Source organism: Cardiocondyla obscurior, linkage group LG18 (assembly GCF_019399895.1).
Source record: "Cardiocondyla obscurior isolate alpha-2009 linkage group LG18, Cobs3.1, whole genome shotgun sequence".
Classification (NCBI taxonomy): domain Eukaryota; kingdom Metazoa; phylum Arthropoda; class Insecta; order Hymenoptera; family Formicidae; genus Cardiocondyla; species Cardiocondyla obscurior.
The window spans coordinates 4,938,120-4,956,082 of record NC_091881.1 but is presented as its reverse complement, the minus strand read 5'-3'; the positions used below and the strand labels follow the sequence as shown (position 1 = coordinate 4,956,082).

General features: G+C 31.8%; 7 protein-coding genes and 1 non-coding gene across 10 annotated transcripts; 3 read left to right on the top strand and 5 right to left on the bottom strand.

The window, feature by feature from the left end:
* Positions 1-3: 3 nt before the first annotated feature.
* Spf30 (Splicing factor 30) lies at positions 4-2,069 on the bottom strand. Its single transcript, XM_070668941.1, has 5 exons — positions 1,871-2,069; positions 1,514-1,737; positions 1,271-1,420; positions 576-726; positions 4-495 (listed from the first exon to the last, which is right to left on the bottom strand). The coding sequence occupies exons 1-5, from the start codon at positions 1,907-1,909 to the stop codon at positions 352-354; spliced, it is 708 nt and encodes a 235-aa protein (XP_070525042.1). The 5' UTR covers positions 1,910-2,069; the 3' UTR covers positions 4-351.
* A 122-nt stretch (positions 2,070-2,191) lies between these two features.
* On the top strand, positions 2,192-4,950 carry LOC139109676 (H/ACA ribonucleoprotein complex non-core subunit NAF1). Its single transcript, XM_070668931.1, has 6 exons — positions 2,192-2,878; positions 3,050-3,347; positions 3,442-3,568; positions 3,677-3,948; positions 4,028-4,176; positions 4,243-4,950. The coding sequence occupies exons 1-6, from the start codon at positions 2,521-2,523 to the stop codon at positions 4,818-4,820; spliced, it is 1,782 nt and encodes a 593-aa protein (XP_070525032.1). The 5' UTR covers positions 2,192-2,520; the 3' UTR covers positions 4,821-4,950.
* A 137-nt stretch (positions 4,951-5,087) lies between these two features.
* Positions 5,088-9,161, top strand: Got1 (Glutamate oxaloacetate transaminase 1). The gene is made up of 6 exons (XM_070668933.1): positions 5,088-5,713; positions 6,253-6,543; positions 6,635-6,891; positions 6,963-7,240; positions 7,331-7,473; positions 7,565-9,161. The coding sequence occupies exons 1-6, from the start codon at positions 5,602-5,604 to the stop codon at positions 7,708-7,710; spliced, it is 1,227 nt and encodes a 408-aa protein (XP_070525034.1). The 5' UTR covers positions 5,088-5,601; the 3' UTR covers positions 7,711-9,161.
* A 406-nt stretch (positions 9,162-9,567) lies between these two features.
* On the bottom strand, positions 9,568-11,149 carry Vkor (Vitamin-K epoxide reductase). Of its 3 annotated transcripts, XM_070668946.1 has the most exons (5): positions 10,754-11,145; positions 10,515-10,612; positions 10,355-10,432; positions 9,944-10,009; positions 9,724-9,737 (listed from the first exon to the last, which is right to left on the bottom strand). In XM_070668946.1, the coding sequence occupies exons 1-5, from the start codon at positions 10,936-10,938 to the stop codon at positions 9,733-9,735; spliced, it is 432 nt and encodes a 143-aa protein (XP_070525047.1). In that variant the 5' UTR covers positions 10,939-11,145; the 3' UTR covers positions 9,724-9,732. The 3 variants fall into 3 exon arrangements, with proteins under 3 accessions (XP_070525048.1, XP_070525047.1, XP_070525046.1); XM_070668947.1 differs by lacking the exon at positions 10,355-10,432 and having other exon boundaries at positions 9,568-9,737; positions 10,754-11,149; XM_070668945.1 differs by lacking the exon at positions 9,724-9,737 and having other exon boundaries at positions 9,945-10,432; positions 10,754-11,140.
* A 311-nt stretch (positions 11,150-11,460) lies between these two features.
* Positions 11,461-12,942, bottom strand: Rplp2 (ribosomal protein LP2). The gene is made up of 4 exons (XM_070668948.1): positions 12,784-12,942; positions 12,124-12,296; positions 11,822-11,920; positions 11,461-11,697 (listed from the first exon to the last, which is right to left on the bottom strand). The coding sequence occupies exons 2-4, from the start codon at positions 12,293-12,295 to the stop codon at positions 11,627-11,629; spliced, it is 342 nt and encodes a 113-aa protein (XP_070525049.1). The 5' UTR covers position 12,296; positions 12,784-12,942; the 3' UTR covers positions 11,461-11,626.
* Positions 12,365-12,441, bottom strand: LOC139109871 (small nucleolar RNA Me28S-Am982). The gene has a single exon (XR_011546904.1). It is a non-coding gene; the product is annotated as a small nucleolar RNA Me28S-Am982 (small nucleolar RNA).
* Positions 12,943-12,981: 39 nt separating the features above from the next.
* Positions 12,982-15,655, top strand: Mof (males absent on the first). The gene is made up of 7 exons (XM_070668932.1): positions 12,982-13,350; positions 13,552-13,805; positions 13,890-13,980; positions 14,247-14,374; positions 14,452-14,682; positions 14,799-15,043; positions 15,118-15,655. Exons 1-7 carry the CDS (start codon positions 13,161-13,163, stop codon positions 15,335-15,337), a joined length of 1,359 nt encoding a protein of 452 aa, XP_070525033.1. The 5' UTR covers positions 12,982-13,160; the 3' UTR covers positions 15,338-15,655.
* Daao1 (D-amino acid oxidase 1) lies at positions 15,618-17,891 on the bottom strand. The gene is made up of 6 exons (XM_070668936.1): positions 17,364-17,891; positions 16,998-17,118; positions 16,701-16,846; positions 16,479-16,635; positions 16,073-16,357; positions 15,618-16,003 (listed from the first exon to the last, which is right to left on the bottom strand). Exons 1-6 carry the CDS (start codon positions 17,549-17,551, stop codon positions 15,890-15,892), a joined length of 1,011 nt encoding a protein of 336 aa, XP_070525037.1. The 5' UTR covers positions 17,552-17,891; the 3' UTR covers positions 15,618-15,889.
* Between the last annotated feature and the right edge of the window lie 72 nt (positions 17,892-17,963).

Sequence of the window (17,963 nt, the reverse complement as noted above, 5' to 3'; positions counted from 1 at the left end):
ATATTGCACATTAAAATATACATTTATTCGTATCAATGAGATTGTAAACAAGATATGTTGACGCGAAAATGTATTAATCTAGAAACATATTTATTTATTGCGGTTACGCTTTGAATTGTTATAATAAAAAATTCGAAATTTTATTGGATTTTAAAAATCGGTGTTATTATCGGAACTTACCTTATTTTTACTTTACTTAAATTGCCAATAATCCTGGGAACACATTTCTGTTGTTTGTCCACCCATATATCGCAGAAGCGTTCGTGACCAGTCTTTTATATAACAATAATTCCAATAACTCTATCTTTTCCACCAAATTACAGTATACCTATTTATTTACATATAACTTATTTAAGCTCCTCGCCTCCATTTCTCCCCGTTACTAAACTTAGTCATTTCTCGACCACTAACACCGCAGGTACCAATTCCTACGCGACCATTCACGTTTTCTGGTGTCGCAAAGATGCTCTTCTTTATGACGCCTTTTTTCGAAGACTGCAAAAATCAAGTATAATTATAACAGTACTTTAAATTTTGCAAATAAATACACGCTATACAAAAATAAATATAATCACCTTGTTAGTAAATGCTAACCACTTGTTCTTCTCCAATTCACGTTCCTCTTCCAGTTCTTTGAACCGTTGTAATTTCCTCTGCTTTTTCTTTTTAAGATATTCTCTTTGCTTATTTGGATCTGAACCCGCAACTGCAGCGGCTTGCATTTTTCTGTAAATAAATCGATCTATTATTTAAATAAATAAAAATAGTATTTATAATAAATAAACAAATTTTTATCATGTAATAATAAAAAAAAATATATAAATACCTTTGTTATCAAAATATATATAAATATCGATGTAATTATAAATATATATACCGAGCATATACAAAAAAAATATGTACTTATCATTAACTAATTTATAAAGCACATTTATTTTGGTGATGTCACATTGTTTTTGAAATATGTGATATCAGAGAATCCAACAATTCTCATTACCTTTTCCTGAACCCCAGTGATGCACACCAATCGAGTGACATCAAAGGATAAATGAATGAATAAAGAGCATATTTCAGACGGAATACCATACCAATGCCAGAGTTATTGTTGCCAATTCAAAAATTAGAGATAGAGGGAAAAATGAATGATTAGTAAATCAATACCTGACATTGTTTTTCAGACACATGCAAAATCATAAAAGATACTTAATATTGATTCACAATAATGTGCATTATTACAAACATAGATGAAATAGAAATAAAAGCAACCTACTTTGATTTTTGATCTGCCCAATCTGATGCTGGCCTTTTAGCAACAGATTTTAGCTGACTAAGCATAGTGACATCAGTGTTCTTATATTCATTGAATGTTACATTTACCAGTCCATCTTCATTTATTGCATCTATAGTTGCCTCATAATATCTGCAAAATTATATTTAATATTTAATTATAGCATAGTTCAACTAAGATTTAACTTCATGATTACAAGCAGCATAAAGCATAAACAGTACTCACTTGCCATCCTCACTCCAGGGTGCCATGCATTGATCACCAACTTTCCATTTATTGGCCAGAACTGCAAGCAAAATAGGATCTTTAGCATCCATGCCATCGGCTTGTCTTTTTTCCTGCTGTTGCGATTTAATTAAATCATGTGTTAGCTTTATTACTTCCTTCAGATCAAACTTAAGTTTAATCAACTCTTCATTATTCGGATCCGTAGTGAGAGCCGCTTCCACCTGAAACATAACGAAGCACGAAAAGTCAGCCTATCGAGAATACGACATGTGTATTCGTGGGCGAATAATAAGCAGAGTCGTCGTGTCTGATCGATTGGCGCGTGAGGTTAGGAAGAGGAAAAAGAAGCCTCACCTGCTGAAGCTGCAGCTTGTAGTTTTGTAAGTCATCCATGATGCCCGACTTGTTGCGCAGACGGATCGCTCAAAGTCGCGGTGCGAGAACTCACTTTCTTCTTTTCTCTCGATTCCAAACTTAGTACGAAAATCAAATATTATTCTCTGTAATCACCCACAATAACTCGAGCCAGGTATAATTGACAAGCGTAAGCTCCTATCTAGCAAACAGTCAAACAGTGCTGCCAAGCCAATGGCGATTACTTCGATTGCAAGATGGCAACATGTTCGCCAATGTTGGCTGAATTGAAAGTAGAATAAGACCAAATTAGACGGAAGAAGAAGAAGGAAAGTTTTTATATTTTTATTGTGTTTGCGTCATATTTTCTGGATTAAAAAAAAAAAAAGTTTAAAGCAACTGGATCTTAAACTTTTAATTGAAACAGTGTATCGTTTTCGTCGTTGAATGGCAGTGAAATTGTAATATTAAATATAATACTAACCTCAAACAGATGATTTACACATGGTCATCTACTGGAGCCAACACGTGAAACTCTCGTCAAATTATTTTTTTAATTAAATTTAATGACATAAAATTTAAAAAATAAAATAATTTAATTGGAAATATCATTGCTGAATCATTGGTATAGAACGTTAAAATTTAAGACAATGGAGGTGAATGAAAAAGCATCTAATGAACAATTAGATAGTGAAAAGACAATTATGGTCTTTGATGAGAAAGAGATTTTAATTAATGAGGAAAATAAATGTGATATATCTATTGATAGTGCAAATATTACTCAATTAATTTCAAAGGAAAATGATCAGATTGTATGTGATGAAACTGTTGAAAATATACCTGATATTGGACAAGAAGTTACACAAAAATCTGTAGAAATTATATTAGATAATCAAAATCATATTACTCAGGAATCACATACTATTTCAGATGATATTAATGATATGCAAAGCAAAAATACAAATAATGAAATAGAACAAGTTGCAGAAATCACTCCTAATAATGAAGGTACATTATCAAACATTAATAAAAATTTGTATTTACTTTTATCTGTAACATACAAAAAATTATTTATAATATAAGTAATAAAATATCAATTATATTATAAGTACATTTAAAACTCTAAAATAGTTGTTAAAATATTTTTTTTTTATATACATAATTATATTTATTTCACAGAAAAACCTAAGTGGTCTTCTCTTGCTATGATTGCTCTGGAATATGAAGATACTGATTCAGAAACAGAAAATATCAAATCAGATATTGTAACTACAAATCAGTACATTATGTCACATATTAAGCCACAAAATTTACAAGAATATCGTGTAGAAGAAAATTTATCATGTGAAGAAATTGATAGTGAAAGTGATTCTAGTAGCAGCAGCAGCAGTAGCAGCAGCAGCAGCAGCAGTAGTAGCAGTAGCAGTAATAGTAAAAGCAGCAGTGATTTAGATGCAACTGTTGTAAATAATACAAAGTACTATCACTTTTTTATAAAAATAAAATTACAACGAATATATTTAATATCTTTTATAATGTGGAAATAATAAACTATATATGTTAATTTTTAGAAAGAAAGAAAATTATGCAAACACAACAAGAAAGGGAAAGCATACACGAAATGAATTAGATGATCTTCCACCAATAGAAGACTTACAAATTAGTGTTCCTGAAGTTTTGTGTAATCCACTAGGCAAGGTATAATTAATATAGCCTACATTATATATACATATATTACTCCGAAAATTTTAAGATAACTTCTAAGTGTTTAAATGTTGAAATTTTATTTTTATTTAAATATTTTAGATCGAAAAAATAGTTGAACAATTAGTAGTCATAAAGCCAAAGCCTGGCGAACCCACACTTAATTTGGATACAGTTTTATTTATCAATAAAGGAACAAAAGCGCTTGGTAAAATATTTGATGTATTTGGCACTGTGAGCGAACCGAATTACTGCATTCGCTTTAACGATGCCAAGCACATACAAGATAACGATATTAAAGTGGGCATGCAAGTTTACTATTGTCCATCAAATACATCGTATACATCTTTCGTTTTTTTACATGAATTAATGAAGTTGGTACTTTGACAAATATACAACATATTATAAAATTATTTTAACGGAGTAACGTTCAAATAAATATTTTTTTTACAGGCTAAAAGCTTGCGATGCGGTTGGCGATGACGAGCCGCCAGAATTTTCGGACGATGAAGAAGAACAAGCCTATTATGAAATGCTAAGGCAAAAAAATAACAAAGATGGTTCTGACGGTAAAACTATGCAGAAAAAACAGCATCCAACAGGTAAGTATGTTTTAAGCTTAGTTACTGAAGTTATTTCAAACAACTAAATCATTAATTGACTTTTAGAGAGCAGTACAACTTGGCAATCGAATCATCCATGGAACAAGAATAAAAATGCCCAATCTCGGAGATTTTATCGAAAGAGACAGCACAGTTGGAATAATGGTAATAATTTTACCCCTGTACAGAATGGGCCATGTACTTCTGCTGAATCTTGGCAGCAATACCCATATCAAAATAATTGTTATTGGCAGCCACAGAATATGCATCCAATGCCTAATAGATCATACCCAGGATATGAAATGTATCATGAACCGTATTTGTCACAGGGCAATAATTCAAGTAATGTTACAGACGGTAGAAATCAATATTATCAAAATTTTAGGCCTAATATTCCAAATAATACGCGAAATCAATATCCTACAAGCGCCTTCGGTGCTCCTCCGAGATTTAATTCTGCACACTCGTCTGCAGAAATAAATTTTCATCAATTTCCTAATACATCATTTCCATATGCAAGTACATCTTTTTCTATGTACGCACAACCGTCTACATCGACAACAAACACTAATGGTTATTGGCCTGCACCATATTCTCCATCTTCAGATGTAATAAGTAATATCGATCCAAATGTTCCTAAATGATTTTAATAACATTTTCCAACGATATCATTTGTGATAAGATTATAACACAATTGTTATTTATATTTATATATAAATAAGATAAGATTAATAAGAATAAATTTGTAAATAAAATTATGAAAATTACTCAACTTAAATAATAAAAAAAAAATTTTTTTTAACAAGTGTTCTATTCTTTAAATAATGTATTGTCGCTAAAAAATTAAAATAATCAGAATAGTCGAAAAATTAAATCGACGGTCTAACTAACCTAATCCGGTGAGGGTAAAGTGGAGTAAAGGGCCTGTTACTGATTAAGCTAAACAAGTCGGGACGATCTATAGAATGGGCTATGAATACCGGCTTGAGTGTGTCTAATTACAAATCTGAATTTACGCCAGCGATCCACAGTTGCGTGGTCGAAGGTCGAGTATTCAAGCACAAACTAAACAGCCAAATATATCGAGAGCTTCTCGCAACGAATGGTACGAAAGTGGAATGCACTAGCTCTGTGAAAAAGCTACTTGCGTCCTTTCTTACGTCAATGGCGCCGATAACAGCCGTGATGTACTACGTCACGCACGCGCGCACACATGTGTAGAATACGTGCAGACTTACACAGATCAAAATCACCTCGCCGATCTTTGCGCGGACCCGTTTTGTCGCCGCTTTATTTGTCCAGCGTATACTTATTTACCCCACGACTGTGAAGTCTCACCCCCTTCTTCGTGAATTTTTAATTTGATACCTTTGATCTTCGCGTTATCGATATCGTCACTGTCACTTGTCTATCGCCGCCGACAACATGAGCACCAAATTCACCGGAGTACAATTGGGACCTCCAATCGAGGTTTTTGCGCTGCAAAGGGCATTCGTCGACGACAGTCATGATAAAAAAGTTAATCTTTCTATAGGAGGTACGTAATTTATTTCACACAACTGTTATATCTAAAATTACTTTGTTTCCCTTATTGTTAAAATTAAAATCTGATTTTATATGTACATATTTATAATAATACCTTTTAATACATTTTTTTTTATTAATATTTTTGTTGTACAATTAAAATTTATTTTACTGGTAAATCCAAAATTATATTGAATTTTATAAGATGTCCTTTTATTTTTATTATCTTCTTACATAAGTTCCAGAGTGATTACATAATTGCTCCATGTCACTTACATGTATATAACTACATAAGCACTCAGTTTTTTATTATTTAGCTACTTTCATAAAATAATACATAAAAGCAAAAGTCAGTGCAAGTATTATCAAATGTGTGAATTGAAAACAAATTAATTTCTTAATATACTTATGAATATAAGTACCAATAGATAATGGAAGTAATTATAACACATAAAATTTATTAAAAAAATTTTTTTCGTAATTTAGACGTGCTTAATTAATTTAATGCTACAATATTTATCTACAGAAAATAAAAAGAAACATTTGTTTCAGCTTACCGTACTCAAGAAGGCAAACCATGGGTTCTTCCAATTGTAAAAAAAGTAGAGAAGTCACTTGCAGCTGACGATTCACAAAATCATGAATATTTACCAGTTCTTGGTCTAGAATCATTTTGTGAAGCTGCTACAAGTATGCTATTAGGTGCGAATTCTCCTGTTATTGCCGAAGGGCGTGCTTTTGGTGTTCAAACGCTCTCTGGTACTGGAGCACTACGTGTTGCTGCTGAATTTTTGGCTCGTATTTTGCATTACGATACCTTTTATTACAGCACACCTTCTTGGGGTAAGTAAATGTAAAATTTAAAAAATTACATTATTCTTGTTCCATCTGTTAACGACAATTTCATATGTTTTTCAATTATTTGCTGGAGCAGAAAATCACAGACTGGTATTTATTAATGGAGGATTTAAAGATGGTCGTGAATATACATATTGGAATGCAAAGGCACGTAATATTGATTTAGAAGGAATGCTCCGAGATTTACGAGAAGCTCCGAAAAATGCAGTAATTATTTTACATTCGTGTGCGCATAATCCTACTGGATGTGATCCAACTCCGGAGCAGTGGACTAAAATAGCAGACGTGATAGAAGAAAAACAACTTTTCCCGCTATTTGACAGTGCATATCAGGTAAATATCTGAGCGAGTAGATGACAAATAAAATTATTTTTATGGTAAATCTACATATTAATTCTCGATAGGGTTTTGCAAGTGGAGATTTAGAAAAAGATGCATATGCTGTACGAATGTTTGCTGAACGTGGCATCGAATTCATTTGTACGCAAAGTTTTGCGAAAAATTTTGGATTATACAACGAAAGAGTTGGTAACGCAGTATTCGTGTTGAACGATACAAAGGAAGTCGTTGAAATTAAATCACAATTAACGTTAATTATTCGAGGAATGTATAGCAATCCTCCTAATCACGGTGCTCGAATTGTTGCAACTGTGCTAAGGAATCCAGAGCTTTTTGAAGAATGGTAATAATTTTTTAAATTTATAACACGTAAAACATCTTTAAAAAACTAATTATATCTTAATTCCTTTAATAATACGATATAATATTTTAGGAAGGATCATATTAAAACAATGTCTAATAGAATTAAGCAAATGAGAATAGGTTTGCATCAAAGATTGCTTGCATTAGGTACTCCAGGCACTTGGGATCATATCATTCAACAAATTGGAATGTTCTCATATACAGGACTCAACGGTTAGTTGTAATTATATTTGTAAAAGCCATACTTTTTTGTTTTACATAGTTCGATAAAGTTATTAATTTTGCTGCTCCATTTTTTTTGTAGAAAAGCAAGCGCAACATTTGAGAGAACAGTATCATATTTATTTGTTACGCAGTGGACGTATAAATATGTGTGGGCTCAATGAAAATAATTTGGATTATGTTGCAAATGCAATTAAAGAAACGATAAACCTATTTCCAGAAGCATAAAACGAATGTACGTGTTAAAATAGAATAAGTACAAGTTAATAAGCATCACATTTAAAATATAGCAATATTTTATATATATTATATGTATATATATATATATTTTATATGATAAAATGCAATTTCTAGTTAGTAATTGCAAAACTATTATTTTACTAATACTCAACATTACTACAGGATATTACATTTTATTTTGATTTTGACAAATTATTTTTGGTATAATTATTCTGCGTTAATTATCGTTATAAATGTTTTTCTCTTTTTTTTTTCTCATTTCTTATCATTTTAAAATTTTACAAGATAAAGTACAAAACTTTAAAAAGTATTATAATGATGCCAAATTTTCTACATGTATTAATTATATCGTAGTATTACAAGAATTACTTGTTTAAATGTATATATAATTCATATTATTGAAAGTAAAAGTTGCCTAATAACTTAGGAAAATTGTGTTGTGAAAATTACCGAGTGCTCTAAATTAAGAAGTAGATAACTAAATATAATTTGATACTAGAAATGTTAGCAGATATTTCTTAATTTAAACGACTACGCCACTTAACAGTGACATCATTCATTTAAACTGCGATAAATGAATACATATACAAACATTGAACAGCTTGTGTAGAAATATATGTATGTGTATATTACATATTATACTATATATGATGAAAGAATTTATTAAACTTGAAGATATAAATAATATCAATGTAATAGTATTATTATACATATATAGTTATATACGAAAGAGATATTATTGTGAGTTAAAATACTATTCGAAAAGAGAAACTAGTTTATAGATAATGCAATGTTTGTATCCTAGAGCACAGTAAAGTCATTATAAATATCGATTAATTTTTTAATACACAGTGGGCTTCCTTATATAAGATATTTACATATACATAATATGAATTGGAACTGCATGTACACCGAAGCGCAGATATAATATTTTCTGCGGCGATAAGCGGCTAGCGGCAGAGGTAGGGAACGAGAGAACGAAGAGAAATTCGTCTTCGGCAATCCGGCCGGCGCGGTATATAATATATGCGGCACATGTGAAACTCGATGTGCACGACGTTAAAGTCACGTTCGCTAGCTGTTTTCGCCATATCTGCTATTTAATTAGACTTTTATCAAAAACACTGATCTGTAGGTAGGGTTGTAACAGCAAGTAATATACACAAAAGATATTGCATATTCTAACCATATAAATATCAGAATAATTAATGTAAATATATTTTTGTGGCAATTATTTTATTAAAAAATCAGGACCAACCAATAGCCATGGAAAATAGATATATGTGATGTAATAAACAAGAAAATATCAAATGGCAAATTGACAAATATATCATTTTGTAGTAAAATTGTATGAATTTATAGTTATATAAATAATTCATTTATGTTAACATGTATGTACATATATAAATAGAATTACAATAAATTGTTTAGTTACAAAATATATTATCAATTACTTGTTAAAATTAAGTTACTCAATCAGTCCATTTGGATGCTTTTTCTACTAAAACCATTGTGTCATCTGATTTAACTATAGTACGATAATTATTCCTCTTTTGATTAGTATTCATATAAAACATATACCCTGTACAACCCAACATCGCTGCAATACCGAAAATTATAACGGCTTTGTTCTGCAAATAAAATTTCATTAATAACGTTTGGATACAGTTCTATTCGGATTTCAATATCTTCATCAATATAGATTAATTTTGGTTTAATTCACTTTCATCTTTTTCGTAGTTTTACAACCAAAAAAAGAATGGGAAGTAAATTAAATTGAAGTTAATCTATATCGGTGACAAAACGTGAGTATTTCTATCGAGGGTCAGAATTTTATATCCTTACCGGCTTGGCATACAATTCGAAATTAACAGCACGAAATAACGTAGTGCTCCGCAATGATCGCAAGCCATCACCTGGGGCTGCCTCGCGAGTATTTTTATTCATCGCTTTACCCTTCACCTGCAAAATTCACTCTCGTCAACCTTACTTACGTTCAGGTAGCATAACCTAACCTATTTGAGAAAATTAAACTTTGCTGTAGTCTTTATTTTTATTCTTACGTTAATCGCATTGTTCCGATTTGAAAAAAAAATTCGAGCAAAGAGTCAGGCGAGACTTAAATTTCTCATTTAAGTAACGGGAGGAATGTTTAAATTAATATTATTCTTACGTATGTACGTCAAGAATGTTCGCCGTTCGGCATCAAAGATAAACTTACCGGAACTGACCAAAATCGCTAAAAAGCCTCGGTGTTCTCGCCAGCATTGGCCGTAGTAACAGGAATCTGTTAAAAGAAAGTAAATATAAAAGTGGTCAATAATATAATAAACCGTATAATATCCCTTTTTTTATATAAATAAAAATTCTTCTTTTTATATCTTTTATTTAAAATGTACGGAAATTATAACACAAAATACAGACAAAATAATATTGATAAATTATTTCAGTTGAATGTAAAAATATCAAATTATTTAATTCCTTTAAGATTATTTCGTTTTATTCCTTTTGTGCATCTTGATTGCATTCAATTTTTGCAACTTTTTAGTGGCGAAAAACGTGATCACCACGTTTACTAAATACGTACTAACGCACACAATGCAAATATCTTTAAACATATATAATATATAACCTAAATATATCGACATAATATTAGAGAATATTCCCAGAATGACAGTAGTAGCCGTACAAGTATAATTATTAATTATACCTGAAAGAAAAAATTTTTGTTATTACATATTAATATTATATAAGGTGCATACATACATATCCAAGTGTAATCGAATACATACTTAAAATTGCGAGTAGAGTGTAAAATGCTAAACCATATAAAGAATTTGGGATGTTAAACACAGAATCTTTCGGGAATAATCCGAATCCTTTGCCATATCTGAAACATATAATACGGCTTAAAATTAGTGATTGTAAAATAGTTTTTAACGTGAAGGAATTAGGCGAGAGTAAATAATCCTCACGTAAGCTTGAACGAACCTATCCAAACGCAAGCGTAGTGACGCTGCAATTTACTTACTCTGACATGAACACTTTCGTACAGCTGATGCTCTCGGAGATGTCGCACATCGCTCTGTACGAGTCGTCCTGCTCCTTCCTGGTCTCCACGATGTACGCATAGTACGACAGGCCGAGGCCGATCAGGCACGCGGTCACAATTCCGATGTTAAATTTTCGCAATGTTTCATTTTTATTCGTCAGCATTGTGTTCTAAAATGGAATCCTTCCCACTGAGTGTTTATAATATGGCATCCACTGTACACATCATTGGATCTTTCTTAATAACTAGATTAAACATTGACGTCACAAAATGAGTATTTTCGATGGCGGTGCGTTATGCTCGTATGAAATAAAAAGCCTGAGGCAACGATCAATAACTGAATATGATAAGGAATTATTATGCCGAACTAATTAATCTTCTTGTCAGTTTGAGTTAAGTTTCAACCACGCGCCTGTTTAGGTGGAAAACGATTTTCCTACTAGAATGCATTTGCATACGCTCGCTAGAGATGTAACAAAAAAGTTTGAGTTTTATTCACAATACGAACACTTCGACGTTTTGCAACCTGTTCATATTTGTTTAATGAAATTACGTTCCTTCTGTACTTAAAACTTTTTCTTTATTAAATGTGTCGAACGGTATCGTCAAAGATTTTGCATATGCACGTACTCTTTAGCAACACAAGAATGGTATCAGGATCAGGATGTATAAAGATTATGTTGAAATTTTAGTTATAAATTTGTCAATTTATTCTCCAATAGCATCAGCTATTTACTTTACTCTCCAAGTTTATAAAAGTTGTAAAACTTTACTTGGACCATTGCTGTAAAATATAAGACATTTCGTTTTGGTGACAAATAAAAAAAAATTAAAGAACAAAGAGAAGTGTCTTTAGTCAAATAAGCCAAAGCCCATGTCATCATCCTCAGATTCGGATTCTTCTTTAGCTGGCTTCTTTTCCTCTGTTTTTGAAAAAGAAAAAGACAAAAATTAACTCATTTTATTCATCTAATATTATTATAAATACATTAAATGTATTTTATTTTAAAACAAAATAATTTTCCAAGAAAAAAGTAATAGGCCTACCTTTCTTCTCTTCAACTGGAGCAGCAGCACCAGCAGGAGCTGCAGGGGAACCAGCAGCAGCTGCTCCACCAACTGGCATAGATGACAGTTTTTCCCTGCCTAAAGTTACAAAAAAAAAAAGATATTTAATTAAGTTAAAAATTATCCACAGCTCTATTTAAAAAATAAATAAGTAGATAAAGTCACAAAATAAATGGTAATCATTTGATAATCCTTATTTTATCTCACAAATTTCATGTAATTTAATTCTTAGAGGTACAACAAATATGTCTGTAAGTATATCAAATAATTTATTAACATACCTTTGGTAATTAGTTCGTCTATCGACTTTCCATTCAACTCTGTAATTACTTTCTTAAGTTTTTCAACGTCGGTCTCAATTCCTACAGATGACAAAATTTTTTCGATGTCATTCTGGCTTGGTGAGGCTTTGCCTCCCAATACAGCTAGCATATAAGCGGCCACGTAACGCATTCTGCGAAATAATAAAACAATATTAATATATGAACTAAGTAATTAACGTAACATAATGAACTTAATGTTAATTGTACTCAGATTAAAAACAGACCATCACGATTTTTCAGTCGAAAGATGGTGAATGATAGTAATCATCACGAAATCGAAAGCATGTTAAGCTTAACCTGCAACTAATCTCCGCGTTTTACTTTCGTAAATTTTTGGGTAAGTAATAATATTTTTAAACAGACGCTATTTTTTAGCCTTGCGGTGCAATTGTTACTGCAACTCGTGCGAAAGAATGATACGTTGCGTGAATCGTACATCGTCTTTCAGATGTTTGTACGTTAATTAGCGCAAAAACGTGGCGCGTAGAATCTGGCGGCACGATAAATAGCTAAATGCGATCAAGCGAACAGGTTGATCGGCATGAATCGTCGATATCTAAATTACTTGGCACGCGAAATATTACTTTTCGTTAAAATGCAACTGGAATATATACTTACTTTTAAGTCTTACGACACGAAACGTGGACGACGCCGAAGCAACAGCAAAATGTGCACGAGCTGGCAACGGAACGGAAGAGCCCCAGAAAGACCGGATGGAGCGAAGACGGGCGAAAAGTGGCGGAGAAATCTCGATTGGATGTGTGAACGACATGACGATAGATGGCAGAATTACGTCACCAACAGATGGCGGAACTGTGACACTAAAATGGAGGCATGTGTGGATTGTATGGCCGTGCTGCGAACGACGCGGATCGAGTCGTTTCGTTAGGTTATTGCGTCAGTGCAACAAATGCAATGGTTTCGTTTACGTTCGGTTTTCACGTAATTAACGCTAGCCAGCGGGATTCGCGTAGCATGTGAATTGCAAGCGAAACATGGCTGAGTCTGAGCAGAGAAGCAAAGACAGTTGTAACATGATGAAAGAGACGATGATGAAGCAGGAGAAACGCGATAATACATTGACGAATGGCGGAAAGGGCTCTGGCGATGACGCAGACAGCCTCGAGGAGCTGCCGCTTGACATAGGCGAACATTACCTCGTTCGCAGATCCGACGACTCCTGGCGTGCGTAAGAACAGTTTGATTGTTAATGTTTCTTTTGTCAACGCGATTGCAGATAATTATTAATGATCTGCGATGCCTATCGCTAATTTTTAATATTTTTTAAGTAGTCTTTCTTTTGGTCTATTGGAACTGTATTGGTTGTGTCTTTATGACCACAAGGCAAGATTAAAAGTTTGATTTAACATTGTTCTTGTTGTATAGATCCAGCTGAAATTATCCAAACACGTTATAATGAAAATGAAAGTCACTATGAATACTATGTCCATTATGATGGACATAACAGAAGATTAGATGAATGGGTACCACGTGACAGAATCATGTCCAGCAGATTTGATATGAGTGAAATAGACCGACATGATAGAAATTCTGGTACTGATTTATTAGCAGATTCATCAGATCGCAAAATTACTAGAAATCAGAAGAGGCGCCATGATGAAATTAACCATGTACAAAAGGTAGAAATGTATCCTTATTAAGTTAATTTTTCTTCCCACAAACAGTAAATATTAATGGCTGTGTACATATTTTTATTATTTTAGACTTATGCAGAAATGGATCCTACTACAGCTGCATTGGAGAAAGAACATGAAGCTATAACAAAAGTTAAATACATAGATCGAATACAAATTGGTAAGTATTATTATTTCACATGTGTAATAATACACTTTTGTCAAAAAGATCAAATTTATGAATAAAAATCCTAGAAAAAATATTAAAGTGAAGTAAAGAAGACATATAAACAAAATTTGTAATTTATAAAACATTAAATACTATATAAAAATTAATACTATATTAAAGTCTTTATTTATTATATTAATTTTTAATTTTTTGACAAGGAGTGTATGTAGTGTTATTAATGAAAAAGAATTTCGTGATTTTCATAATTTTGTTTCTAGGTAAATATGAAATTGATACTTGGTATTTTAGTCCATATCCAGAAGAATATGGCAAACAACCAAAACTCTGGATATGTGAATATTGTTTAAAGTACATGCGTCTTGAGAAAACTTACAGATATCACATGGTAAGATAGAAGAATTAATTGATGTTTTAATTTTAATTTACAATGTGTACTGTAATTATGATATTTATACATTTTAGAGTGAATGTACTCATAGACAACCAGTTGGGAAAGAAATTTATCGAAAGGGAACATTGAGTATTTGGGAAGTAGACGGCAGGGAACATAAAATTTATTGTCAGAATTTATGTCTATTGGCTAAATTATTTCTGGATCATAAAACTCTGTATTTTGATGTTGAACCGTTTCTCTTTTACATTTTGTGTGAAGTAGATAAACACGGGGCACATTTAGTTGGCTATTTTTCAAAGGTACAGTATAGATTTAAAAAAATTTATATTATTTTATGTAAAAATACATTATTATAAGAATAATATAATTTGATGGAAAAAAATTTTTTTTTATTAAAAGCTATGTTTATTTGCAGGAAAAAGAATCTCCTGATGGTAATAACGTCGCGTGTATTTTAACGTTACCTCCTTTTCAAAGACAGGGCTATGGTAAATTGCTGATAGCTTTCAGTTATGAATTAAGTAGAATTGAACAAACTGTTGGAAGTCCAGAAAAACCTTTAAGTGATTTAGGAAAGTTATCTTATCGCAGTTATTGGAGTTGGATTCTATTGGAAATTCTTCGAGATTTTAGAGGCACTCTTAGTATTAAAGATCTTAGGTAAGATACATATTGATTATGCTGTAATAATGAATCTTTTGATAACAGTATATAAAAAGTATAAATATTTATAGCCAAATGACCAGCATTTCGCAAACCGATATCATCTCGACATTACAAAGCATGAATATGGTTAAATATTGGAAAGGGCAACATGTTATTTGCGTTACACCCAAATTAGTGGAAGAACACATAAAAAGCAGCCAATATAAAAGGCCTCGTCTTACAGTCGATAGCAGTGCATTGAGATGGGGAGCGCCACCTCGGAAGAATATAAAGCCCGGCAAGAAATAGCGCTTAGGAATGGTATTTTTTTCATAACGATTATTCTCTATTGTATAATTTTAAAGCTCGACATACTCAATTATATTAATTTATAGTGTGACAGTTAAAAACTTATTAGTCATTTCATAGTATGTACGTTTACAAATAATATTCATTCGCTAAGTAATTAAACCGAAAAATAATACGAAGTACGATGTAATAATGTACGATGTAATTATGTTTGTACGAAAAAAAAAGATAAATTTTAAGTTTAAACAGTAAGATTAATTATTTAAAAAAATATGTTAAATATAATTTAATAAAATATATTTTTTCGCTATTAAAGAATATATAAACGTGTGTCTCCATAGATACCGAACCTTTAAAAGTTCTATTTATAAATGTTTTTTCAGTATTTAATTGATACCGTACAGTATTATTCTAATTTATGTAAACTCATTAATAAATGTTATGTTAGCATTAAAAAAATTTTAGCAGTATTTTCCATAATACAATAATGGGTGATATATATAAGAGAAAAAAATAATGTAGATTGAGAATGAGACAGGCTCAAAATATTAATTATATTTTGGAGCTCGTAGCTTTATGAAGTTTGGCGGCTGCTTCCACAGTTGTCATAGCAGTTCCAGGTGCCATGCAAACTCCGTAACCACCATGTCCATAATTGTGTACAATCTACGAAGATATTTAATTTTTGCAGTTCTATAAATTAATATTAATTATTTTTACTGTTCAAATACTCACTATAGCTTTAGAATAATTATTAATACGATTTCCCTCTCCAGCCCGGACACCACCTTCCCGATGCGGTCGCAGACCAACTTTCTGTTGCAGGATTTTCGCATTTTTCAAAGACGGAACTAGTGACACACATCTTTTACAGATCGCTGAAGATTCATATGGACACAACTTCATATTTTCAGAATCAAAGTTTCTCGATCCACCTAAAGTAACTACGCCGTTGAAACCAGGTATAATGTAAGTGTCGAGCTCGCCGTAAAAGAACATTTTCATCCATGGTGCTTTTACCTGTGTAGATATGCAATATTTCAATGCTTTTTGTAATATAATTAATTGCAAATATATGAGAAAACGTTAAGAGAATTGTGTGAATAGAAGATTGATATCTGAGTGGAGGACGACATCGTACTTTGACTACTTGGCCACGCAGAGAAACAAGACGTCTGTCGTTGCATAATTGGCGTGCTCCAAGACCAGTACAATTTATTACGATATCGTAGTCATCAATTAATTCCTCGAGAGAATTCAGTTGTCTTTGCTTGAACGTAATTCCATTTGATTGCAATCTGGAAAAGCGAATTGTTTAAACCACATAGTTCTTTTGCATTTAATTATGTTTTATATAATTTACCGATGTTTAATCCATGGAAGATACAAACTGCATTGCGTGAGAAGAGTCGTAAAGTACGATCCGTACTTCCAACTGCCATCAACTAGTTCGAATTCTTCCTCAGTCGCTCTTCTGTACACTGGAACCACGTTTTCCAGCCAATCGTTCTAAGTGAATAGTTATAATAATTAATTATAATTAGCCTGAGATAATGTAATTAAGTTTACTCTATAAATTTATCATGAAATAATTCTATTAAAAAATTTATTTTTAATTATATTCTTATTCTAGACAAACATTATTTCTTATCAATCTTACTTTAACAACATTCACGGATGAATTTGCGAATATATATCCAGAAATATCGGTCACTCCGGCATAGGAATTATTCGTTTTTCGATGAGCATCGTAAAACTCGTAAGAATCTTTTACCCATTGTCTCAAAACGATAAATTGATTATGATTTATAAAATACATACATATATTTATATAACTGGGTTGATTAAAAAACCACTTTTGTGATAATTTTAGATAGTAATAGCACACGTTTACAGATGTACAAAAATGATTATTTTAAAATATTAATTTGCTAGAGAAAAATATACGTATATACTTGGCACATACGTTGAAAAAAATGCAAGTTATACAAAGTGATAAAAAAAAGAAAATATTCTGCGTTTATACCTTGTTATTGCCTCATTAGGACCGCAGAATGAAGCGCCGACTCTAAAAAGTCCCGCAGCTACATGACTGACGGTATCGTCATAATCCGAAGCCAAGACTGTTATGTCAGCATTACGAAAGTATTCTGCTTGTAAAAATCGAGCCGTTGTTAATCCAACGATTCCACCGCCAACAACAGCTATTTTCATTTTGCTTATAGCTAAGTAAAGCGTTAAAAAATTCGTGATTCAGCCTGACAATCGTTCGAGCGTCAAAAAATTATGAACTCTGATAAGTAGCTTTAATGCTGAGACTGACTAACTGCAATAAAGTGTTTACCACTTCAAACTGGTCCACTTGTGTGTGTTCGTAATGTGTTTAAGTATATGCTTTATACATGAATACAACTGTTATCATTGAGCGTATTTTTCTAAGTACGCATATACACTTTTGATAAAACGATAGCTTGCAATTAAAAAAATATCGATTATGTATTTATTTCTTCAATAAACTAACAAATATATTAATAAAAAGGTTTAATCGTTGAACTTAACCAAAAAAATCACGAAAAAAGATTAATATAAAACCTGGATTTTATTCGTAAATAGATACTTCGTAAGC